Source organism: Tyto alba, unplaced genomic scaffold, assembly GCF_018691265.1.
Source record: "Tyto alba isolate M040663 unplaced genomic scaffold, T.alba_DEE_v4.0 Super-Scaffold_1, whole genome shotgun sequence".
Classification (NCBI taxonomy): Eukaryota; Metazoa; Chordata; class Aves; order Strigiformes; family Tytonidae; genus Tyto; species Tyto alba.
In genome coordinates, this window is record NW_024881261.1 from 20817874 (window position 1) to 20844295 (window position 26422).

A 26422-nucleotide genomic window follows, 5' to 3' on the forward strand; every position below is an offset into this window, starting at 1 on the left:
CATTACCTCTGGCATAGGTTGGGCTCTAGCCAGAGCTGGTTGTATACTGCACGGATACTTTTTGCGAGCTGATGGCTGGTACCCAGGGGTAAAAATGTTCACTTACAAGATAGGTAATGACCTACAACAGGCAGAGTGAAAATTAAGAGTACAGCTGACACAGGCCACAACAACTCATAGGGGCAATCTGCCCCTCAGGTCTCAACAATATTCCAGCCTCCAGGCAATCATTTCAGAGGACACCAATTAGGCATCTAGGGTTGTGTTCCTCAGATATCCAAATTGAGAAGAGTTACAAGTATGCAAGTAACTCAAGGTTAGCATGGAACATGCTCTCAACTACCTACTATTAGGAGAAAAATTTTTCTCCTGCAGTGATAAATATGAGGGACAAGTTAGAATCTACACTGCACAGTTACTATAACATGACAAAACATCTATGCATACATCTATCACTGACTGCCATAACCATGCAATAAAGAGGCCATTACACAGAAGCATTATGGATTAGCTCTAACCTCACCTCACTGACTGCCTCTTTCCCACAGTAACCATGTGTAGCATTTACCAATAAAGTCATATTAAAGAGGTAATAATTATTAATCATCTATGCACAGTCAGCTACTCAACACATTCTTCATGTTTTCATACTGTGGATGCTATACAATTGAATGCTTTTTGGAGTTCTGGGGACACCCTTGAATCTTTAAAATAAGGGGCACAAATAGGTAAGTTTCTGGATGCTTTTTTTAAGGTGAACTTATTCACACAATTGCACTTATCTACAGTTATCCAGTGTTACCTATGTTTTACCTTATATTCAGGGACTCTTCTGTTACCCCCTTCAACTTCAAAGCAGGTTGGAAAGAGCAAAATCTATAGGAGATATGAAAGGTCACATTATAATTATTTAAATGGTTATCTTTACATATTTATATAATATATATCATGTCCCGACAGCAACTTTCTTCCAGAAGAATGCCACAGCATTTCACTGAGATGCTAACCTAGGACAAAGCTGCAAGACTACACAGAAAAAGCATACATTTAATATTAAGGAGTTGCCTATGGGCTGGATAAAGACAGTTTCTTTTCCAAACAGGACCTTAAATTGATATATAGTGCTATGGACTTATGATCAAGTGTCTTAAGGTGTTATTAGTTAAAGCCAGAGAATGAGAACCCACTCAGATATTTATCTAGCAAAAATGGCAGAAAGGAACACCAACCCACATCTCAGCCATTCCTATTTACTTTCAGTGAGGGTTTATGATGTCAGATATACTAAACCCTTGAAATACCCGGCTTTGGTGATCGATCTTTGGCTGAGGGGAGATAGAGGCAGCTGAGGATCAAAACCTTATCTTGAACTGCCACTGCAAGATTCCCGCAAGACATATTTATCAGATAGCAAAGATAAGGGCTAAACAAAGCAGCTGGCTCTGGTGCAGAACCTGGTGATTCTAAGTAGCCACACCATGCAGCCAGTTTAGAAAGGAAGAATAGATAAATCTGCATTGACTTTTTAAGCAATACTCCATTAGAAACTGTTCAGAGATTTCAGGAGCAGAAGGAACTTCTATGATTGTTTAGAAATTAACAGTACCAATCCTCAGTACAGGCTGCAGAATTTACCACAGGAAGTACTACATAGTGAAGTATTTTTCCTGCCTAGAGGACAGTGAAAGTAAACGACATGATGGCCATAACTGCGGGAGGAAAAAGAATGCAAGAAAACAAAGTGCAAATTAATCACTTCATCATCTTACATTCAGGTTCCATCAAACAAGACAAGCTCAGAAGGAGAAATCTTTTTTAAACAAAAATTCCATTGTTAAAAGTTAACTCCACACCACAGATAAAGTCAGAAAGAGAAAAACATTTTATTCGTAAAGAATCTAATGACACTTCATGTGTTGGAAGAAACCTTCTTTTGCCCAGTACTGTGAGGTGAGACGGAGGTGGCTCTCATCTCAGTGAGAAGAAGCAGCACAGCTACTGTTGTAGTTTCCTGGGATGCAGGGACATACAACACACCACTGGGTGCTAGAAGAGTCCTACACATGCATTAGCTCCCTTGCTGAATCAATGGCAAACTAATGCTCTGAAGAATTGACAGGTCAGCAAAAAGAAAATTTCATAGCTTTGCTTAAGTGTAACCCGTTAAATACCTGAAATTTAAGAAGAAGCCCCTGGGGCAGCACAAGACAAACATCTGAAGCCAGGATAAACAGGAGTGATAGACCAGGAGTGTCACCTGGGTGTTCACATGTTATTATGAAGTAGTGATTACCTCTTAAATATCTTATTTCGGTCGTTGTCATGGAAGACAAGAAATCTGGAGTAACCATTTTTGAAGAATATTTCCAAGGCGATCTCCTGAAAAGGTAAATAATTTGCAGTGTAAAGAGCTGCAGAGCAAAGCTTAGTCCTGCAAAGAGTCTACCATGGCCTGTTCAATTCTTCAGGGCCTTAAAAAAAGGAATTGACTTTGTATCAAGTGTGAAAAAGTGTAGCAAAATATAACTAATATTCCCAATTTCTCCAACTGTAGGAATGGGCCTACTGGGTTGACTAGGAGTTCAAATGTTTCTCTGAAGCAAAACTAAACTCCAGATATTAGCTCCATCACCCACCTCCTCCTGCTGCTTCTGAAGCATTTTTATCTTGAAATCTCAGTATGATTAAGGAGATAGTAGTAGTATTAACTTCTAATTAGGAGAGAAAGATATCATGAAGAGGGGATACTAAATAAGAGTTTATTTTAGAAAGCAACCATACTGCTTTCTAAATGAATAGTGAGCTCAACATAAATGCCAAAATAATTTCTCCTGAATAGAAACAGCAGAGGAGGAAGGGAAGTTTATGACATTTCTCACTGAAGCCTTAAGTAATCAAAGTTGAAAACTTTGCCCCCTTTTCTCTGTAAGGTCTCCACACATTGTTATGTTGGGCATTTGCATATAATCCTATTATTTACTCACTGAGTAGTCCTTTTTTCCCAAAAGTCAGACAAGTAAAACTATAAATAACATGTAGTGTCTGGGAGCCCAGACATGAGTTTCAATCCAAATGTGGCAGGTACAATACAAACCTAGAAAAACACCACAATGGCAACTGCCCCCAGCAGGACTCTTAAACGAAATATAAAGCAGAAAGGTAATATGAGAGCAGCTACAACAATAAACAACTCAGTATTTGCTCTGAAGCTCAGCTTTCCAAACCAAATCTGCTTAAGCATCACCATTGCAGAATTGGGCCCTGTGGTTTCAGTGCTTTGCTCTGAGCTGGGCTATGTGCATGAACAGGGCATCAGCTCTCTGAGGCATGGTAGCTGCCTAAACAGCTGATCCACCTGTCCCGTAGGAAAAGCACAAGGAGTCAGTTTTCTTATTTTTCTGCAATACATTTTCAAAGCAGTTTATGGTATGGAGGTCCCAGTACAAGAATTTGAGAGCCTGATACAGATACCTGAGTTTTGAGTTCATTAATTGAAACAAAGCAAAAATAAACAGAATAACCCCCCAAAAAAAACCCACAACCAAAAAAACACAAAACCCCCCTCAAACCAACAAGCCCCACCTTTGCCCCAGGACCATTCAAAGACTGTTTTTACTCATCTCCATTTTTCACCTTGGGTCACACAAAATATTTCCATTTCACATGTTTTAAAAAATCCATGCATACACAGACATGTGAATGTATGAGAAGGCAGCCAGATTCCACTGGAGACTTTGATGCTATTTCTCATGTTGCTCACCAGTGATGTAAGAAGATAAGCTTCATACAGTTACTCAGAACAAGACTTAACATTCCTATACATGTTTGGAGAGTGACCTGACCACTGGGATATGCTATATCCCGAAGCGAGTCTCACCTACTAAAAGTGTCCATTTTGCAGAAATAATTAAATATAAAATAAAACAGGGCTGAGTCATGAATGAGTGCTATACTACCTGACATAAGACAATTATCAGGCCCATTTTCTCCAACTTTTGAATTTTCCAAATTATTTCTTAATTCTCAGTTGAATCTCAACCTTCTAAAAATTGATTCAAAATAACAGATAACTAGTTATGGCTGCTTCAATACTCCATATTTTTGTCAAACAAAATCTGGGAATTACTCCTCAGACTGTATTAAAACCCCCCAGAGCAAGTACAGGCTCTGGTGCTGCAAGGAGCTCTAGTTATCACTATTCTGTGATTCTCATCAAAGGCTCATCTAAACCAGACAAAACTAAAAGGCTACCAGGCCACAAGCTCCTGGGTAGTGCAGCTAAAGGCACAGAGGATTCAAATCTCTGTTCCAACTTACGATTTCTTTAGTGACTCACACGCACAACTTGAAAGTTATTCCAAGAGGCTCAGGGTAAGCGTGTTACACATACCCATAATGCACTGATGCCCAAAACTACTGAAGTCAGTGGGACTTGAGTATCACTGAGTGTCAGACACTTACTGGGACCTTCCATCAAAACACAGGACATTGACTTCAGGTCTTACTTTCAAAATCACTAAGATAAACTGTGAAGAACATTGTTAACCTAAGAACTGACAAGCCAACTCCAGTATGGGCACTGAAACACTCTGGTGAATATAGGAAGAAGTTTGTATTAACAAAGACTAATGAAGCAATGATGGGAGCAAAAGCATTTTCAGACTCAAGCAAAGAAATCTCAGGAGTCTTAGTAAAAATTGTTCAAGTAGTTTTCAGTAACCTGTCATTACTGCTGTTGCAGCTTTACTGCAAATGACCAAGCATGTTAATTCCTACCTGCAGAAGAAAGCGCATCAGATGAATCTCTTTTATATCATGATAAGAATAACGAGAACACTTCTGGTCTCCCACAGCATGATCTTTATGACATATGTTGAAAATAAATGGATCACTGATGCTGGAAGAGGAAAATATAAAGAAATAAGAAGAAATTTGAAACAAAAAGATCAGGAGAGGCCTCACAAACATCCAATTCCTCCCTAAACAAGAATAAATATACTAAGAGATAGCAAGATCAACTGGGTCATACATGAATTGAAAACAAAGCTAAATACTGAAGGCAGACTTTGTACTAGTTCACAAAATAAAATAAAGAGCTTGTGGAGGCTAAGGGTAGGTTTGGAATTATTTTAGTGCATGCAGATAGACAGACAGCAAAGTTTTGCACACACTGAAGTCTGAGAAGCAGCATCAGAAGGAGCTGGGTGTTAGAACCTGAAAGCCTGGGTCAAGGGCAAGCATCATATGGACACACAGCTATTATAAACACCAATTAGTTAGAACTAATAATTAAGCAATTAATTATTATTTTAGTTACGTACATGTACTACAATTGCTACCTACAGCCTAGCTTATAGCAAATCCCTCAGAAAAACAACCTAAGCTTTTATCAGACCCAGTCCCATTGATCCCTAAGTCACCTGATCAGATTGACTGATATTGGACTTAGTAAGAATCGGATGCAAAGCAGACAATCAGGGAATAAAAACACTGAGTTACTCACTTCCCCGCTAGGCTTTGCACATAAGCATACAGTATGCACAAAGAGCTAAGTCTAACAGACTCATTTTCAATATTGATCAGTTTCAATAAATCATGAGTCAAAGATGATAGCAGTGTGCCAAATATTAATTACAATTCTGTCTTGGAGAAACAAACAAAAACTTATGAGACAATGAAGCTAAAGGCTCTTCTAATGACTGTTCCATATGAATAAATGATGGGAGCCAATCAGAAAGAAACATTAAGAACACTTTTAAAGAATTGAAAAACAGCAACGTATGTGTTAGACTGCCAACCACCTCCATCTGTTAAAGCTGGGAGTTATTGTTGCACCTCCTAGGCCTATGAACAAGCACCTATGTTAGTTATGTTAAACAATTCTGTGAACAGATGGAAAGGATGGCAAACTTCTTGCTGTGCTAATACCCCTCTTGAAATCCCCTCAAAGTCTGTGCAAATTCTAGGTATCTATGTGCCAATACTGAAGTTAACCAAGCAGATCTCTGGGAGGAAAGAATGACTCACCTAGACAAGCAGTGACGTGTACAGTAGACTTCGTCTAGAGGGGATAACACAAAGCACTCGCAGATGTAAAAGTGCTCTTTGCCGAAGAGGAGCACTCCTTCCAATGCTGTATGCCCCTGCACAACTGCCACAGAGCACTTGAATGTGACCTAATATGGAAGCAAGTATAATGAAGCCAGAAGTGGGTAATACAGGAGACAGGGACATCAGGGAGCGAGACCCAATGATGTAGAAGGACATATGTTTGTACCAAATCAGCTGCCATCTTGATTGGCAGGTCTACAGAGATGCAGCCACAAAATCACCATATGACTGACAGTGCATGCCTCTGTTACTAGTAGCGGGAGGATCTGATGCCCTTTTCCCCCAGTAAATCTGTTCCTTCCCCATCTGTCTGTGGCTATATTTAGCAACATCACTACATAATATAAAGAGATTGCAAATGTTGCAGGAGTTAGCACTACAAAACTTTGTTAGACAGCAATACTTACCATAAAGGCAGGTCATGGAAGCACTGAAGAAAGACGTGACTTAGCATCATACAGAAAAACAGTGGCACATTATACAGAGAAATGACAAATATTAATTATTAATTACAGAGAAATATATTATTAATTACAGAGAAATGACAAATACTTTTACTTAGAACCCAGTGAAATCTATAGTTGAAAAAATCCTGCAAAGGGATCCCAGGGAGCAATGAGAAAGGAAAGGATCTAATATCCTAGATATCTATCTCACCATGACCAGCTGAATCAGCATACAATGGATTGAAATCTCAGTAACACAAAACTCCTTGCATTGGCACTTTTCCTTCCTATATTATACAGAAGGCAAAAAAAAATATATATGGATCTATGATTCTAGTTGTCTTAAAGATTTGGTTAAACATTCTTGAGCAGTTTGAAAAACCTCTCTTGGCATCCAAAGGCTCACTTTCCTTTTCCTTCTCGTGAGCAAATTAACTTGACCCTTAAAATAGACAAATTTCTAACCCACAATTTAGAAGCACTGGGATTTTTTCAACAAAGTAGTTCTTCAGTCATATATAACAGTTCATAGAAAGTTTCCTTTAGAATTAACCAGTTTTGATAAAGAAAAAAAGACTTTTTTTCTGGAACAGTTTCTATGGCTGTGAGATGGTGTAGAAATGAAACAGAAATACAGAGACCACAATAAAGCCCAACAATATGGAAAGTTGTGTGGGCTCAGAAAACTTAAGGGTTCTGATTTTGAATCAAGCAGTAATTCACTGCAGAGAATTTCCCTAAAATTTAGAGGCATGAAGTTCCTTATTTTTCTTGTCAGTTGATTCAATCTTCTATATATACTCAGCTCAAGAAGACCAGTCTACTGGTTAGCTCAATCAAGTGGGAGGATCAAAGTCAACTCACTGCTGTGCCCAGTTTGGACCAGAACTTTGAACCAGTATCTCCTGCATTTCCAGGGAAGGAGGCAGGAGCTAAACATCAGCCTAGTAGACCAGACTCGGATGAAGCACCCTCTATTTGCAAAAAACCCTTCAAACATTTACACTACAACAAAACACTAATGGTCCTAAAATCTTAAAACACACAAACTAACTTACATGCTAAGAAAACTGCTGAGCTCCCCCTGTATATCAGCATAATCCTGACCTACATACAGTCCAGAAATGAGTGTAAAATTTTGCGACCTGAGTCCATCTGAAACTGCAAGGACCAGAGGTCTGAATACAGAGGGATCAGATCTGAGAGTTATTTATGTAACAGAAATTTGCTGGTTCCAAAATACAGTGCAATGTTCTTGAGAGAACTGATTGGCATGTATGAGAAGTATCACAAAGTCTGTCGTTTTTTTTTTTTCTTAAGATCTTAATGATCTTACCTCTACCAAAATTCATAAGAACAAAGGTCCTGTGTTACCTTTTGTGAATTCAAAAATGACTCAGAAATAGCATAGGTTCTACTAGAGCATGTAAAGTCTACATGATAATATGTAGAGCAAGTGTGATTCTCCTTTGCTTTTTGTCTTTGTTCCTACCTCACTATTTCTGGAACCAAATTTACAACCTTCCTTGCCTCCATCCCAGAATACACATGGGCTAACTCAGGTCAGCTGAAACAGACCTGCACTGCTACACAAGCTTTCAGCCTTGGGTGCCAGCATAACATAAATAACAAATTCATAAATAATTAAAATAAAATCTTCTTTCTACATTTATATTTTTTTTTCTTACTGAAATGCAATTATTTTACCAACCAAATTGGGGGGTTCATTTTGAAATTACCTAGTGGACACAGAAGGCTCTTTTCATTCATAGGTTTAAAAAAAAACAACCCTGGAAGATTTCTGTGTGTAATTTTTAATGAAAATCCTTTCAATCTCTTTCTCTTTCCCCTCTAAATTATTTCTAAGAGGAAGACACCATTTTTCTATCACCTCTCCTGCAGATCCCACAGGAGTGCCTGTCTCTGAAGGGACATGCCAGCAACAGAACTCTCTGAACTCGAGTGCTTGCATATTTGTGTGCCATTATGTTGTTAGAGGCATGTATGCTTGCACTGAGAATACTGAGGAATTCTGCTCACATTAGCAAACCACAGGGTTTCCTGAAGTAATTAAATAGCAGAAAGATTGCTTCTTCCCAAAAGGAAGGTAACTGAGTATTGAAACATTAGGCAATTGTGTAAAATAGCTAAATGGACACAAAGTTGAAATCCAGACTTCTAAGAAATCCACCTCAGCAAACCCAGTCCATATGCCAGAGATCATGTGTGTGGTTTTGGGAAGCAAGTGGATTGTGAAGTGGGCCTGCATATGATCATTAATATGGTCTGGCACAAATAATCACTTTGTTGCTCCAACTAAAGCAGGACTGGGGCACGTTAGCAGGTGTTGAGAGGGAGAGATCATGTACACTTCTTACACTCTAAGCCCCAGTACATTCTGTCATTTGTACTATCCAACCAGTAACAGTTACCAGTGCCAAATCCATTTCTTCAATTTTATTTTATCACCCCCAACAGAATTAAATACATCTGCACTGTTAGAAATACTAGAGCCCTGGGGCTGAGTCAGTTGTTCTCATTTGGAGAACAGGGCTCATTTTATTCCAGGTGAGTAATAAAGCTCTGACAAAGAGTTGTACTAGGGAACCCCCACCAGGAGAGTCTTGTAGCTACAGTCTTGCGTTGAAACACCAAGCAGCCTGAAATTATCATAGATTAAATAAAACCTTTCATTTTATGTCAAAACAGAACAAAATTCAGTTCACCAGACACTAGAATCATTAATCAATGAAGCAAACATGACATAAAATAATTGAATAATTACCTTCTAAGGTATTGCCCAAAGCCCTGAATCTCTTGATTGCTCTGTTCATTCAGATGTATGAGGGAATTAAAGCTAAAGGCATAGGGTTTTTTTCTTTTTATTGTTTTTCAGAAGAGCTATTTGTAAATGTTCCAGTTGCATTTAAGCAAATAGCCATAAAACGATAATCTGCTCTGGAGTTCAAGAGTCAGATTTCCAAAGGAATTACACGACTGAAAATACAAACAGTCTTTACACAGTTTTCAAAAACACTGGAGGAGGTTAGCCATCTATTCCTGCATACTCCAGTAGTCTTAGCATGGCCCCTCCAGGGAAAAATACAATGCAAGAAAATTTAAGTCACAAAACCATGCTACTGGAACACATTTACCCACACCACATAATCTCCTGAGCACAGCATTTTTACAGAGTAAGGACAAAATAATGGCTACTCTGAGTCAGTTCAGAGGTCCATCTAAACAACTATCCTGCATCTTAGCAACAGAAGCTTATGGAAAGAGTGTAAGAAACATGCTAGGTATGGAGGGATTCTTCATCTTCATATACCTTCTCAGCAACCAGTGGCTTAGGGACTTCCTGAAACCCCTTCCACCTCCTCATTGTCACATTTCATGTTTCCCTATAAACACTCACAGATGTCTCTAATCACTTGCTCAGCAAAAGCCACAAAAATTTTGCACAATACACATAAAAGCAACGCATTTGGGTATTTGAAACACTGTATCAGAAATCACAGAAATGAAACCTCTAGTTATATACTCTTTCTGTCCTTTTTGTTGTGTATTGAAGAATCCAAGGGTTCATCAACTATAAAGGACATGTCAGTAAAGTAGGGTCAATATTATGTAGGGCCCCAGAGTTTAAAATTACTAGGAGTTCATGAAATCAAATTCACAATTTTTGATAGGGAAACAGATATGTGATATCATGGTAAGCAAGAGCAATACAGGTTCACCTCTCTGTGCCACTCACAAGACCCTTCCTGCAATGATTGTTAGTTTACTTGTTGTTGAAGTCTCATGTTACTTTAAAACCATCACACATGTGTCTCATTAATCACAACTTAAGAATACATGACAGGTTGCTTCACTCTCTCCAGCTGCTCAATGACCAGAGGAAACTAAATCCGCTTGACCTAGTCTTTAGCGGTAGGGCCTTTAGGCTCAAGTTTGGTCACATCTGAACTGTTGCAAACATTGGATCAAATTTCTTCTGCTCAGACTTGAGTGAAACCACTGCAATCACTAGAAAGCAAGGCTTGTGGTCACAACTTCACTTTAGAAGATGCTGGACACATTCCTTTTTTGCAGGTAGTCACCACTCACCCTCCCTCCCTTACTCCAATAGAGCAGAAATCCTACATGGGAGGTGTTTCTTCTGCATGCACTTCTCAGGTTTTAACAACTTCCCAAACGTTGCAGGGAAAGAATATCAGATGTTTGTGCAAAAGGGAGGGTGGCAGAGAAAGGTTCTTGGCTTGTACATGGTTGTGGGCATTGGGACTGCTCTTTGTCCTTGCTTTCTGTGATGAAAGCTGCCATCTGCTCTGACCCATCACCAGTCTGAAAGGCTGGCATCCCTTAGCTGATGATAGCATCTGGAAGACGCTTCTAATAGGATTGTGCTCATACCTCTTTCCCACCCAGACATCTCTGTCTCACTCCAGACTCCTCTCAAACAGAAAATGCTGCCAAAAACTAATATGAGCCCTTAATTTTCCCCTTAAGTCAGTTCACTCAGGTTCATGCCCTTCCCACTGCTCTCATGACTCTCTCAGGAATAACCACAGTAAAGTCTGCCTGTTCTTTTCTCCACTGCATCATTCTACAGAAAGCAACTGCTAGGAGATCAGCTGTGCTTGCTTGAGGTGGCAGGCAGGGCCTTGGGGTTTGTCAGGATCTCTGCAGAGATCCAGGTAGGAGCTACAGTCTTACAATTGAAAGATGTTTTTCATCAAGGTGAACACGAAAAAAAAAAAAAAAAAGAAAAAAAACAAAACCAAGAAGCAGATATGAAGTGAGAATACTAGGAGGTATCCATGAAGCACAACGTAGTAGAGTGAAGGAGCACATCCAGAAGAGCAGAGATCTGGCTAAAGATGCTCTGGGCTTTTTTTGTGACACTTACAGCATGAGTCAGACCCTGCCCTTTGCATTTAGTAGCAAAGTTGTTCACTGAGCTGGGGTAGGGATGGAGGAACATGGGCTGGGAAAGGGGGTCCCAGCAGCCTCTCCACTGCAACAGAAACCCAGATAGGGCAAGTCAGAGGAGTAATCTTCTGCAACACCTTGTCCTTCTTCAGACACTCCCATCTGAACAGGCAGAGTTTCACACTGAAAACCCCTATTACTGCTTAGTGCTCCTTCCTGCAGTGGGGTAGCCATTAAAATCCCTGCTCCTGCAACAGGGAGGGAAGAGGAAAAACTGAGGCACACAAAAAGGGAAATTGTTTGTGCCAAGGACCTGTCTTCCCAGTCCTCTGCTTTGACCACAATAAATAGTCCCTGTTCCCACTGCTTGCCGGCACATGTAAAGTTCTTTACTGCTGCATCCTCACACTGCAATGAAGTGTTAACAGTGCTCTCATGAAAACAGACTACCTTGGTGCTTTGCATTTTGCTCTCTACAGCTTCCTGAGGAGTGGATGTGAAGAGGGAGGTATTGATCTCTTCACCCTAGTATCCAGCAATAGGACGCATGGAAATGGTTCAAAGCTGTACCAGGGGAGGTTTAGATTGGTCATAAGGAAGCATTTCTTTACTGAAAGTGTAGTCAAACATTGGAATAGGCTTCCTAGAAAGGTAATCACTGCCCCAAGCTTGTCGGCGTTTAAGAGACATTTGGACAATGCCCTTAATAACTTGCTTTAGCTTTAGGTCAGTCCTGAGGTGGTCAGGCAGTTGGACTTGACATTCGTTGTAGGTCCCTTCCAACTGAAATTATTCTCTATTTATAGCTGTGAGGTATGTGCAATGCCCCTAAAAACACTGGCTCCACCAAGTGGATGCAGAGCTGCTGTACCATTCTGCCAGACCCAGACCTGAACTTTACAGCTGCTCCCTCTTTCAATTGAGCCTGATCTTTAATCGGCTCCTTTCTCCCAAGCATGGATCCCAGTCTCCCTGATTTATGCTAGTCCCTTCTATTATTGTTTTTGGCATCTCCTGTGCTCTCTCTAGCCCCTCTTTCAAGGAAAGGCATTATGCTCAGATTTCTGCTAAGCCATGCCCTCTTGTTAACTTCAGATTCATTACCCCAGCTGCTTGGATTTCTTACTGTCTCGAATGACTTGCTGGCAAACAGAGGTTTACTTTTCTCCAAAATTCAGAATTTCTACACCAAAAACATTCCCCAAGCTTTCCAACACTTTCTTCATCTATTACATGCTAACCATACATTAACAACCTGGCAGGACTAGTTTAGGCTTGTAAAGATCAGGGAGGCAATCTTGCAGTTGGGGGCTCAGTTTGCAGATGTAGGAATCCATTCTCCCTGTCTCTGCTGGTAAACCAGAGTTATTTAAAGGGTTGGCTCTCGCTTTTGGCAGGGAAGTTGATAGATTAGATCAGGACAGGTTCCTATTTGCATTTCTCTTGCAAAATTCTGCAGAAGTACATTGTGTAACATCACCCGCATCACATATAACCTCTCCTTCCATGCCTATGGTGTGTACAGTCTCAGTAGACTAAAGATACAAGCAAACCATAATCTTCACCTGTACACACTATAACCTCAATGGAGCCTCAGCAAAATGTGTAACTGAGCAGCCAGAGTATGACAGTTCAGTAATTTCTGAGAAGACAGCCCTGACAGCAACACCTGTAAATCTGCACCTGCAGTCTGGTACATTCATCTATTGAATTACACACATTAACTTGTGTGCAGGAGAAAAACCCACCTTATGCTTTGGGCATATACACATAGATACTACTTTACGCTACTGTAACTACAACACCAGTTCCAAATACTGAGCAATGAGGTGACTCATTCCCAGCTTTGAGCTCAAAGTCACATTTGTCCCAAGCACAACCAAAGCAGTCCTTTTGCCCAGCTTTCACAAGTGGTCACTGTAAGGCTATCTGTAAGGGAGTAGGTGAAGCAACAAAGTATCTCAGCTACTGGGCTACCATTCTCCCTCAGTCTGCAAACAACTAGCCTGACCCTCCAACCCTTGTGCCCAGATTCTTGGCGTGTGGGTGAGCCACAAACGTCTACAAGTCCTCCGAATGCCCACTGACTTCTTTATGTAACTCCATAGAGCCAAAGGACAAGAACGGCCCTCTGTATTTTGCATTACAGCAGCACTGCATACAAGGTTTTTGGCTTTAAAATCTACCTTTAGCAGATCACTGAAAGCTGATGGTAACTAGGAGAAACTAGTGCAGGAGTACAGAAAGAAACACGGAAAGAAGAGGAAGGAGCTTAATATAACTGGGAATGACACTACATCTAGGGTAGGGTGACTTCAGAGGAGAAACTAGGACTCTGAGCAAGGGAAATAGGATGAGATAAAGAATCCTGAGAATTGGAGGCTGCAGTATGTAGGTGAGGAGAATGGGGCAGAGAGCTGAAACACAACAGGAATGCAGGGGCAGCCAAGGGGCAAAACAGCTGAAGCTAAAATTCAAATAATAAGGAAAGAAACTGTGCTCATCACAACACACTCTCCCTTCCAAAGGCAGGACTGGAACGTGGAACACATGGTGGAAGGGATTTGTGATTCTTTTGCAACCTTCTCCCTCTACAGGACAGGACCATATCCAGGATCATAATATACTCCCTACTATCACCTCCACCTGCCACTTTGGCAGAGGCCATTAAAAAGGCCTGAAAGGCTCTAAAGGTGCTTTCTCCAGCACACGTTGATATATCTGCAACTTTCAGCAATTCTGCCATTGGCCTGCTATTCTTGGGAGGTCTGATAGAGGCTTCCATTTCCAAGCTTTGTGAATGTCACAAAATTTAAGAAAGCATTATTATGTTTGCAAAGTAATATCCTCAAAAGTCAGCCTAAATTCAGTCCCTTTGTATATGCATTATGTTACCATGTAACTACAACTATTTTTTACATAGGACCTGCTCAGGATGGACATATTCTAGTGATAAATTAACAATGTGTAAGGAAGATGACTGGGGTCTATAACATTCCTGCTGGCTGCAGAAGACAGAGGGTGCACTTGTATGTATTACAAGGATCCTGGCTGGAAGAGACACTGATGGCCAATACAACTAAATACTACTTTGCAGGTATGGATTTGGGTATACATACCTTCCACTCTATGTACTGGTAAAGCAGGAGGGATAGTCTTATGGTAAAATCTGCAAGTGATTATGTCATTAAGGGCTGTAATTGCACAGATCTGGCATTCATTTCTTGATTTTTGTCATTTCCTAAATTCAGATTTTTTGACTGAAATCTGGGAAATGCATTCCTCTGTGGGTAGTTTATTGCATAAAAAGATGTCAAAAAAGGACATATCTAAAGGCTGAACCTTGCACAGTCTGAGTGCTGTTCAAACACACAGAGCATGACTCTCATTTTATTAGTCTCCACTCTCTCAGGGACTAACCACTCAGTAGCCTCCTTTAGCCTATAGTCAAACTACATCCATTTGCTTTCTCCTTTATAGTCCCTTTCTCTTGCAGTTCAAGCGGTAAACATATGTTGTTAAAATATTTAAATTATTTTCACAAGAATGCCTAGAAATGTCTTCTCTTCAATTTTTCAAGGAAGTTATAACAAAAGATTAGATTATATTAGCTTAACAATACCCTACCTGCACCCATATTCTCCTGATTTAACTTCTCGAGGAACAGACTCTGCCAATGTCAATAGCATTTGATCTGCTGCTTCTGCAAAAAGCCATCTCACATATCTCAATACGTACAAAGGTGTCTGTTTAATGGAAGTGAAAAAAAATAGCACCGGGTGACATAAAACAATGACCATTTTCCAGACAAGGGCTATCCCTGTGTTCCAGAAATCAATCCAGTATCTGCCAAAGCATTGCAATGACTTTTCGGTGCAGTGCAGTAGGTAAGATGGTTCCAGTCATCTGCTTAAAGTGCAAACAGCTCACGAGGCAGCCATTTACAAGGCAGGACTGCAGCGCACTAAGTGAGCGCAGGACAGCTAATGTCACCCCCTACTGCTTTTTTTAATACTTCTGTCAGCTCGGCAACACGGTGACTGCTGCTAGAAAAAAAACATGCCTGGTGTTTCTGACAGCTTCCTGTGGAGTTACATGGAGAAGAGGCAGACAGCCTGAAGGCTCAAAATGAGATCAGTGCACAGAAAACATGCCTCACATTTTCATGCCTGTCTCCTTCTGCTGGGGAGAGGTATGGGGGGTTGGGGAGGGGGAAGAAGGAGGGGCAGGGAAAATGAATCATGTTGTATAGACAGGCAGTGTACCAACAGCTCTAATAGCATGAGGAAGCCATCATGTTAGAGACGACAAATGTGACCCCCGGCCAATGGCAAAGCATAAAGAAAATTCGGTGGTGGTATTGGGACAAAACCAAAATAATTATTTTTAGACATATGTACAGCTATCACAGCACTGTGATGGCTGAGTTTAAATACTTCAAGTCTGACTCTTGGCTTCCATTATGGAATGCTGTCCTGGTTTTGGCTGGGATAGAGTTAATTTTTCTTCTTAGTAGCTAGAATAGTGCTGTGATTTGGAGTGAGTATATGATTTGGTATGAGAAGAATGCTGATAATACACTGATATTTTCAGTTGTTGCTAGGGGCTCAAGGACTTTCCAACTCCCTGTGTCCTGTTCATGCACAGGTACACAAGAAGCTGGGAGGGAGTAGGGCCAGAGCACCGGACCCAAATTAGCCAGTGAAATATTACATATCATGTAATGTCATGCTTAGTATATAAAAAAGGGTCAGCTTGGAAAGTGGGAGGTTTCTCTCCTGCCTCCAGGATTGCTGTTTTGGAATCTTGTTTTTTTCAGGATCGCTAGCCAGGAACAGGCTGGGTATCAGTTGATGGGTGTTAAGCAATTGCTTTGTGCATTACCTGTTTGTACTTTCTATTATTGCTATTGTTTTATTTTTATTTCAATTATTAAACTGTTTTTATCTCAATCTATGAGTCTCTCTTTAGCCTCCAATTCTCTCTCTCATCCCCTGGGCAGGGGTGGGTGAGTGAGCAGCTGTATGGTTTTTGGCTGCCAGCCAGGTTCAAACCATAACAGATGCTAACTCTTGGGACAACAAGGGGAATGATGACTCTGGAAGAAACAGGTACCCTGCGAAAGATCAGAGAATGGGGCCAGGTCTACTCCTCATGACAAAATCTCTCACAGTCCTGCAGAAAACGGTTATGTGCAGTGCATATCCAACATCAGTGAGTTGTTTTAGAGTCACCACTGTGGAGACTATGTTGAAAGAGAAGGGCAGGTTGCTGGCTTTCAAGCAAAGGGATTCAATTGAGAACACTAGACCAAAGTTACCATCCTCCTAACAGTCACCCCTATTTATGCCACAGCTCATGTCCTCCCTCAGTGTTCTTGAACCTGCATCTTCTTTATGCTGGGAATAAACCTGGGAGAAGGGCATGCAGTCTAGTACAAGAACAAAGTAGGAACAGACTAGGTGACACATGATGGAAGCATCAAACAGGAAGCAGGGAAAGTCTCTATGGCCTTAGAGGGAAGAATCTGTCCAGTACACATTGGGAGGCAGAGAAGAAAACACCATGTGAAGAGGAAGAAAACATTTTCTGGTATTCAGCAGGAAAAGATTTAAACATCACTGAATTAGCAACCTATACAAAATTGTCATACTCTTCTAGACATAATAAATAAATTTGATGCAGGCACTGCTCTGAGCATGAGTAAAGGTGGGGAAGCAGGACAGGAATTCTCAGAGTCTCATAATATGTCATTTCTTAGGAAAATTCAGACAATACTGTCTCACAGGTTCAAAAATACTTTGGTTGCACGGCCAAATTTTTTTCTGTTATTTCAGAATTAATGTTAAATGCTCTTCAAGAATAATTCTATATAGGAGTTCATACAGAGGCTGGAAAATTGCAATTGCTCTAAGGAAACAGATAGCAATGATGTTTACTGTAGCCTGAATCCACCTGAACCCCAAACTGAAAGGAACAGATAGGTCTCCACATCAAATCCACCCTCTAAAATGCCATCTCCCCATATAAAATTTTCTACTTCATCTTTCCTACCTTTTCACTCTCTGCAAACTCCTGCAATATAATTTGTCTCTCCACACACAGTTCCAAGAAGTCTTCTGAATGGAAACTCTCATGTAGAGCAGGGAAGAATGTTAGCTGGTTACAATCCAATCCATTCTTATCCATCCCCCTTTCTGCTCCATTTAATGTCGGCTCTCCTATATCAGTATAAAAGAGACTGCAGTTTTAGTGTCACCAAGAGCAATTGCAATTTAGACATTTACCCAATCTGTTCTACCTTGGGAAATAGCAATATTTATCTGCAAAAAATGGGCAAAAGGGAAGTAAAATCTGTGACTACTAAAGGATGCTTAGTTTAGGGAATTAAATACAAGTATCTGCACTCAACTGTAATTCAAACTAAATTCCTATAATCACTGAAGGTTAGGAAATTGGAAAAAACTGAAAATGGTAGTCTTTTGGGGACATGCACTGAGCAGGATTTTAAGAGAATCCAAGGAGAGACAATCTACTCATATCTTGCCCAACCCATGTCCCAAGTTTTGCAAATTCATGCAGTGCATGCAGTTATGGAAGGCATGATCAGGCTTCTTACTGGGGTAGACTGTAACTACTTTTACACAGAAACTACATAGTACTTTAATCTTTTCTGGGGTCTAGAACAATGAGCTCCACTCTCACTTGTCTGCTAGGCCTTATCATACTAAAAAGTATACAATACTGCCTATTTCTGACAGCGTACTCTAGAAGTTTGACTTGAAGAAGCCGTATGGGTGGCTGAAATCCACAGCCTTAGACTTGGATGACATTTCCAAACAACAGTTCTTTCTCAGTGTTGAGGGGTTTTTCACCCTCTCTGAAAAATTACTGACTTCTGTTCCATACTTCACTCTCACCCCTCTTTATTTAATGTCTCATGTAACAGAAAACCTGGCCTTGGAAAACTAAAAATGTTAATATAATTATGATATTTTTAAAAATCTGGTCATATTTTGAATGCTGAAAAACAAATTGACACATTAATATTCTTGATGATTTCCTTTCACTCGCCATTATTTTGTCCACATTTTTGGAAAGTTACAATTTGTATTACCACTTCTCTGAGCCACCTATCACCTGGTTTTAAATACTATTGAAGAGGTAGAACTGGAGTGTCTACTAACAGCAGGGGGAAAGTCTGCACTTTTCCTTCTGAGTTTAAGCAGCTGGGAGCTTTCCAGGTGTCCAAGAATCCCCAAAGCTTTCATTTCAAGATAGCTTTTTTGCTTTCAGATCTTTCTGGTGGCAACAAGAGAACAACAAATTCTGAAGACAGTTTATACACTGACTATAGCAATTGCACTGGTCTTTTCCCAGATATTACAGTGACTCTTTAGCCCAGAGTACAGACAATAAGTTTTTTTCACTAGGTGAAATTCTGACCTGGAACTCCATACACTAACTCCAATTTTCTTTGGTTGTTTGTATCCACCCTCTTGATGATGCACTTTAGCCCTAAATGGTTACCTGGATTGACTTCAGCTGGAGGGGTTGTTTCATTTCTGTTTGCTGGGAGAACCTGAAAAGAGACGAGGTATGACTGAAGTGGAACATGCAGACAGGTAAACATAGCTCAGAACCTCTCTGCAGAGAAAAACACAAATTTAGAACTACATTGCAAATAAATGCTCTGGAAATTCAAACAAACTCATTTGAAAGGACCCAAAGGAACAATTACATGTAAAACCAAATGTCAACAATTAAGATACTGACTTTTCAAAGAACACCCTGCGTGAGGCCAGTTATAGGATAAAAAACATACCGCCCGGTCTATGAAAAACTGCCAAAATCCAAGCTTCACATAAAAGCTGAAAACGTCCTAGAGATGGGAACCTCCTTATATACTAATGCTTCAGCTCCTGGCTGATAGGATTAGGCACTTAGACACTACAGATATAGACGGTAGTAAACACCCCACATCCACAGTTCAACACTTAGTTCAAACCACTCTAATTCCTCTTTTGATCATACACTAGTTCTAGTAGCCCTAATAAGCATTAAGACTAACAGGACAGTGCAGCCTTCTAACTGGACTCCATTGCATACACTGGGAAGTGCTATACCCATGAGATATTACCAGCAGAAAATTATGGTCTGTTATACCCTCATTGGTCTGGGGAGATCTTATACCAGAGGAGAGGGAAAATCATTCTGTTGCTGCTAAACACATTGCAGCCCTTCTTACTCTCAAAAGGAGACCTGTTCATTGGGTTCTCCATGTATGACACAGCATATTGATGAGTCAGGTGATGAGAACCAGAGGAAAAAGGTGAATATAAAGACCAGCAACTGTTACAGAAATCGTACACCACCTGCAAAAGCTTTTTACCTCACTCTTCGATAGCATCATTGCCACTCGGGTGTTCACATATTGAATCCTCCTTCTCATTCGTGAAGGCCCTTCATAACAATCAAGAATCCATCGTGGCTCTAATGATTGTGATGCATTCCTCCACAGGCCCCTTCTGGAGAAAAGTTGCTCCTCAAGTATCATCCAGTCCTTGGCTGCTTTGCTGTAACCACACTGCAGCATCTGTAGTACAGAACCACGTTGTTACACCATTTGCATACTTTCCTCCTTCCATCCAGCAATGACACCACCCCAGTGATTCAGAGGGATCTACCCAACCTACCAGATGGGACCACTGCAGAGAGAGCTCTGCAGACCCAGCAAGCACAGGTCTGTCTGAACACTAATGGTGCTGTGGGGAATGTTACCAGTCAAACTAAAATATAGTGACAAATGTAAACATGTCACAAACTTCAACCTCCTTGAAAATGTCTGCTTTCATTAGATTTCCAACACAAAAACAGTGAGCCAGGAGAACAGCATCACAGAGGCTTTATTCACTCCTGTTTTTTCTGGTGAATGTTTTTGTCAAATGGCAACAACCATGCTCACTGAAAACACAGTCTGAAAGTCTCGGTCAGAAGCGTACTGTGCTCCCTCTAAGCTTGGCATAAATTTAATTATTTCTACTTAGGAGGTGTGTGCATGGAGTTGGGGGGCACTAAAATATCAATTTTAAGGAGCGAAGAGGTGAGAATTTCAAAGAATGAAAAGCTTGTTGGTCTCTGATGACCAATCCTGAAACAGAAAAATATCTGTAAGATTTTACTGGCTATGAGCTTGAGATGCCTTGAAAAGTTTTACTGGCTGCTAAGAAAAAAAGGTCAAAATCCTTACTTTCATTTCTGCCACTGTGAGAGTAGAATAATTCATTTAAACAACATAAAAAAGGCTCCTGAAGATAAAGTGAGAAATCTGATTGGTGAATGATGCTGTATCATACTTCAGCAGTGATGTCAGGAACAGAGTGCTGACTCATCAACTTCCAGCATTTCTTTGGGCATACTACTCATCTCACTTCTGAAATGTCCGATTTCTCAGGGTAGTCTAAAAGCATCCTTTCAACAGAAAGCTGTTGCACAATATTCCTGTTCTTTACCTGTACGTGGTTCTTATACAGAGAGGCGTACAGCTCCTGCCCAATTCTTCGGTATCGTTCCATACATGACACAAATCCCTAAAAGAAACATCAGAACACATTACACCAAGGTGCTGCAGGTGTAAACTCTGTGAGAGGCAGAAGACGACATTAGTTGTTCTGTCTTTACAAGAATAATTAGGGAATATGGCCTGTGTCTGCAAGTTTGGCAGCTTTCCAGACAGTATAGTCATGAGGCAATGACCTGAGAGAAAGTTGCACACTTACACCAGGAAGATAAACATATTAATGATCTCAACAAGCGTCATTAGTAGAACTACTCAAAAGGAGAAAGAAAACCGTAAATGCAATTTAAGGCCACTTCTTTTGGAGCTGAATTAATTAGTACTGCAAGTAGCATAAAAGACAATTATCTGTTGTAGAGACCCCGACTGAGGTAAGGATCTGTAATGATACACCTGCTCCTTGCTGCATAAACAGAAAGTGCAAACAAAGGAATGGTCCATATCCCCTTCTTGCATACAGGAAACCAACAGATTGCAAAAACATTTCTGAGATTTAGGAGCCAAAGTTATCTCGCAACAGAAGGCTTGGATTATAAATATACTATTTAATGGGATTGTGATACAGAGATGTCTGAGCTAGCTCTAGAACTGGAAACCTGCAGAGCTGTGCTAGCGCAAGATGACACCCATAATAGCTGCCTCTGCTCCGCTATACAGCACAGACATGCCCTAAACCCCTGTGTTACTCAGGTGTTTCTGGAAATACATTTTTTCCAAAGCAGTCTGACAGAACTTCCTGGCCACCTTTCCCTTCTTTCCAGAATGCACCAGACTCACAGAACTGTGAACTCACACTAACAGTCACACATTTAATCTGCTGTTTTGTTGGAATTAACTTCTCAAGCTAAGGGTATCTGAGCATGTACTGATGAACTGCTGCCAAGAGATTACAAGTTGTATGTCCCACTCTGCAAGCAGATTGATATGTGATCTTCAGCAAGACCTAGAGAATTTCAAACACTGCTTCCTATCTGGGCCTCCCTTTTGGAAAGATCAGCAGAAACATTATTAAACTCAATGGAATCCCTAAGGTGCCAAACTAGCATCATGCAAATAACATCAATATAAAACCTAGGATATTTGCTATCATACTAATTTCTGAAATCCCCCTGCTAAACTTTAATCAAAGACAAGCCTCCAGCTTTGAAAATGTTAGGTTTAGTTCCTGCTTTCTCCTAGCCATGTATGTAATTCTGGATCCCAAAGAGACTTGAAGTAATGTATTTGTTCTCATGACATTTTTTTTCCCTGATCAGAGAGACAAAGTATACAGAAAGGCTTTGTGTATAGCTGAGGCACTGAACAACTGCTGAATAAGCTACTGGCTTGTTTTATCTTATTACGTGAAGGCAACTGAAGAACCAGCACAGAACTCTGCTTTAACAGGCCGTCCAACATTCATGGGACTGTTCTACAGTCTCGTAACTCAGACTTTTCTATGTAAACACAAGGATTGTGTTTGCTCCATCTATTCCTCTACTTGCTCAGTATCTATTCATGTGACTGCTGACAAGCAGCTCATGGGAAGAGTTCAGTATCACAGCCTTCTTATTAACAGTCACAGGTAAAAATTCTCCTGCTTGACAGTGTATTTCCTGAAAAAAGATTCTAGCTATCCTATTGCAACTACTTGATGTCACGTGTGATCTTATGTGGCCATACTTGCTTTAATATTTTCCAAACCAAAAGCTCTCTGAAGGAGAAAATTTTTTTTTTTTTTTTTTCTGAAGTCAGTGGTACAGCACATCAGGACCTGACTCAGGATAATTGTTCTAATCAGTACTGAAAGAAACATAATCCCAAAAGTCATAGTGTCCAATAAACCATAAACATCTATTCCATGTGCCAGCCAAATGTGTAGGGAGGATGCAGGCTTACTAGAACATGATCCTGAAGTCAAAATAAGACTGCTTGCCCTTCCCAGAAACTTACAAAAAGTACACCAAAGCCATGAAAGTTAAAATAAGAAAAAAAAGAAAAAAAGGAATCAAAGTGGCTGACCATTAACTGCATTACAGAGAATAGCAGAAGTATCTGTTCCTTTGATAAATTCCTGAGGATTAGAGGTGGCAGAGAAAGCAGAAGCTGTTTGGACATTATACGGGAAAGGTTAGAGTGCCCCCAGTGCCATTCAGATGTTCTCATACCCACCTGAGTTTCTGTGACAAAGGTAAGATTGCTGCAAGTCACAGCATGAGGCTAAACTGGCTGTGAAAGTCCCAGCCTCTCACTACCTAGAGCCATGGATCAGATGGATAACTTTTAAATGCATGGACTCTGTGCCACACTGGCAGTGATTCCTCACAGCAAACTGTCTAACTGCTGCTTACACTGTGCTATAATTAAGTTAACACACAAGGTCTATGTGGTGTGCCGATTACTGCTGGCTGCCAGCCAGGTCTGTACCCCTGCTGCGAAGCCACATTTATTGGTGTTTCCCTGCAGGAAGCTCCTGTTTTACACTGATGAAAGTCATTACATTTTTGTTTGTTTAAAGCATCATTAAACCTGTAATCACAGTTGTGGCCTCACAAAACTATTCCATAATTCATATAAAACTCCCATAATGGCTGACCTAGAAAGCAACAGCATCTCTGTTCCATTGAGCTGGGTTCTGTACAGGAGAAGAGCCGAGATCCCAGCTCTATGTGGACATAAGGTAAAAGCCATTCAGAATAGACAACCAATTCCTCCAAGTATTAACAACCATTTCAGATACCCACAGGCTATTCAAGCCGAGTCAGTGCTCTACTGGCAGCTGTTTCAAAGTTGTTCATAATCTGTATTCCACTCATGGTCACCGATCAGACCCCTAAGGTCAAAGCCCATGTTGCAAAGATTCTCACTGACTTCATTGACCCAACTCCTAGCCTTTGAAACGTATGAAGAGTCCTAAGAAGGAAAAATTCTGCTTGCCACATCTGGTGAAGACTAACCACTTTGTCTTCCAAATGAGCTATAGCTAGCCATCTTCAACCAGATGAACACATCCCTGATGATCATCTCCACAGGAAAACCATCTGGTTGTAAAATGAAATGAACAGTTAAAAAAACTGGAGATCACTGTGATTAAAAAACAAAATAAAACAAAACAAACTAATAAGCAAAACCTGAAAAAGTTATCCAATAAACATGGAGAATATAGGCCAGAGTATTATTTATTAAGTGTTCAGTCAGAACAACTACACTGTAATGCTTAATAATAAACAACTAGTGCAAATAAGTTTGTAACAAATGAATAGTTTTTGTTAAAAATTGTAGGTGGTTATCCTTTAAAATGGAAACTTGTTATACAGTAGATTAAATACAACAATGTCACGGTGTGCTATATATCTTGGAAAAAAAACAATATGCCAGCTTTGATAATTGGTAATATCGTGTAACATAATATAAGGTTTGAGTTTCATATACAGAAAAGCAGGTGTAAATGCAAGAAATATGACCTGCATTCTAGGGATGAGCAGACCAAAAGGCCATATTGATCCATCCTGGCCTAAAAATCTGAGTATGATACCATGCTTTAAGTCTTGTTGACACAGACTTCTCTACTTTGCAGCCTTAGACACTCACATTCTAAGTAGAATCAGGTCATTTTTGCTGTCTCAGATTCCCCAGCCAATATTTAGAGCTTGAAAAGTTGATGGAATTTACAAGCTATTTCCCTATTAAAAAAAAAAAAAAAAAAAAAAAAAAAAAAAACCCACTGAATCAAAAAACATTTCTCCTCTTGCTGCATCGAGACGTCATGAAAATAGGAGAGAAAATGATTAGCATCGGAGAGAGGTAAAACCAGCTAGGAGAAAAATGCTGGCAAACAGAGAAATTAGCACGCTTAAAAAACCCCAGAGAGTAGGTTTTCTATTATTTCTTTCAACTAAAGCAATTCAAAAGCTGCTTGTAATAAGAAACAGTTGAGAAGAAAAGAAAAAAAAAAGAAAGAAAAAAATGTGGAGGTGTGACTTCTAAGTTAACAATTCTCTACTGAGCTCTGGAATGTTTTATGTCTGATTTTTTATTATTATTATTATTTTTATACATACATACATATATATATATATATCACTTAACACTCCTGCACCCCATAAATATTCAGACCTGCCATAATAAACTCATATTGCATGATACAGATGCCACATATGCCATAGTTCTTTCCTAAAAAAACATGATGTCATTGGAACTCTGCACTTTGAGGCTTTCTTTGGGGGATTAGAGGCTATGTGTTGTACTACAGAACACACATGCACACGAAAGTATGTGCCAAACCTCTTAATAAATAAAAATAAACTTCAAGACAAAATAATCTTGGACTTGGAAGAACAAAAAGGAAAGCCCAAATCTCCATATCCCTCACTGTGCTAAGTGAATAGTCCCATGGATGACAGTGACACTACCCACATACTTGGTTTGAAGCATGTGTTCTAATTATCTGTTGGTAAGGACTAGAACTAGTGACATTAGTCTACAACTTTAGCTCCTCTGAGCAAAATAAGTATTACAAATATATAAGCACACACAGTAAGAGCATTCTTAGAGCATTGCAGCAGTAACAAAAGTATCTACTCCTATATAGTACTTTTCATCAGTACATCTTTATGAAAGACGTCAAAGCCTTTAGCTTACATATGGAGAAATGAAAACATTTGAGTTTCTGGAACATCCTGCCACTATGACTTGGTTGTGGGGGAAAGAGGGTTGGTGATGTGGCAAACCCAACTTGAATTAATTTGAAACAGCCCGATAAGCCCACAAAGAGGATTTGTATAGTGACAGCATACAGTAGTGGGAGGGGAAAACAATTTTACAAACCAATTTGGAATTCCCTTCTACTCTTATGTTCCCAGTGCCAGATTGTATTCCAATATAGCTGATTTACCAGATATTAGATCTTATATCACAGGGAAAGTCTACATACCTTATTCCTCTAATGTGGGTTTTCACAATTCTACATGGAAGGGTTTTTTAAAGCAATCATTAAATTTTCAGAAAGTATTCCATGCACATAGGAAAACAGAACAGAAGGTAAGGAGCTCTTAGGGACACAACAAACTGCATATAAATAGCACGTGATAGTGGCAAAGAGTTTGTGCATGGCAGAAATAGATTTCATGACACTGATTCAAGAAATCACTCTGTTTCAGGATGTGTTTAGGCATATACTTCACAGCTTTTATATACAGGTTGTCTGCTCCTGAAGTGGGGCAGATTTACCTTTAATCCAAGCATTTAAGATACAAACATACAGATAATATATACACAGCACTTGGACCTTACAAGTGCCAACTAAACATGTTTAAAACCTCTACAGGTGATGACTGCAAAAGAGGAAAACAGGAAATTAGCATCATTGGAATGA

At 40.0% G+C, this 26422-nt stretch overlaps 1 protein-coding gene across 2 annotated transcripts in view; it reads right to left on the reverse strand.

The window, feature by feature from the left end:
* Window positions 1-26422, reverse strand: part of WDFY4 (WDFY family member 4) — a 144955-nt gene that overhangs the window by 45137 nt on the left and 73396 nt on the right. For both annotated transcript variants that reach the window (XM_033001780.2, XM_033001778.2), the window contains exons 40-47: window positions 21005-21082; window positions 19885-20088; window positions 19023-19074; window positions 17547-17713; window positions 6028-6176; window positions 4777-4897; window positions 2294-2379; window positions 814-876 (exon numbers count right to left, since the gene is read on the reverse strand). In XM_033001780.2, the coding sequence (XP_032857671.2) occupies window positions 814-876; window positions 2294-2379; window positions 4777-4897; window positions 6028-6176; window positions 17547-17713; window positions 19023-19074; window positions 19885-20088; window positions 21005-21082 (920 nt within the window). The remainder of the gene's footprint in view (window positions 1-813; window positions 877-2293; window positions 2380-4776; window positions 4898-6027; window positions 6177-17546; window positions 17714-19022; window positions 19075-19884; window positions 20089-21004; window positions 21083-26422) is intronic.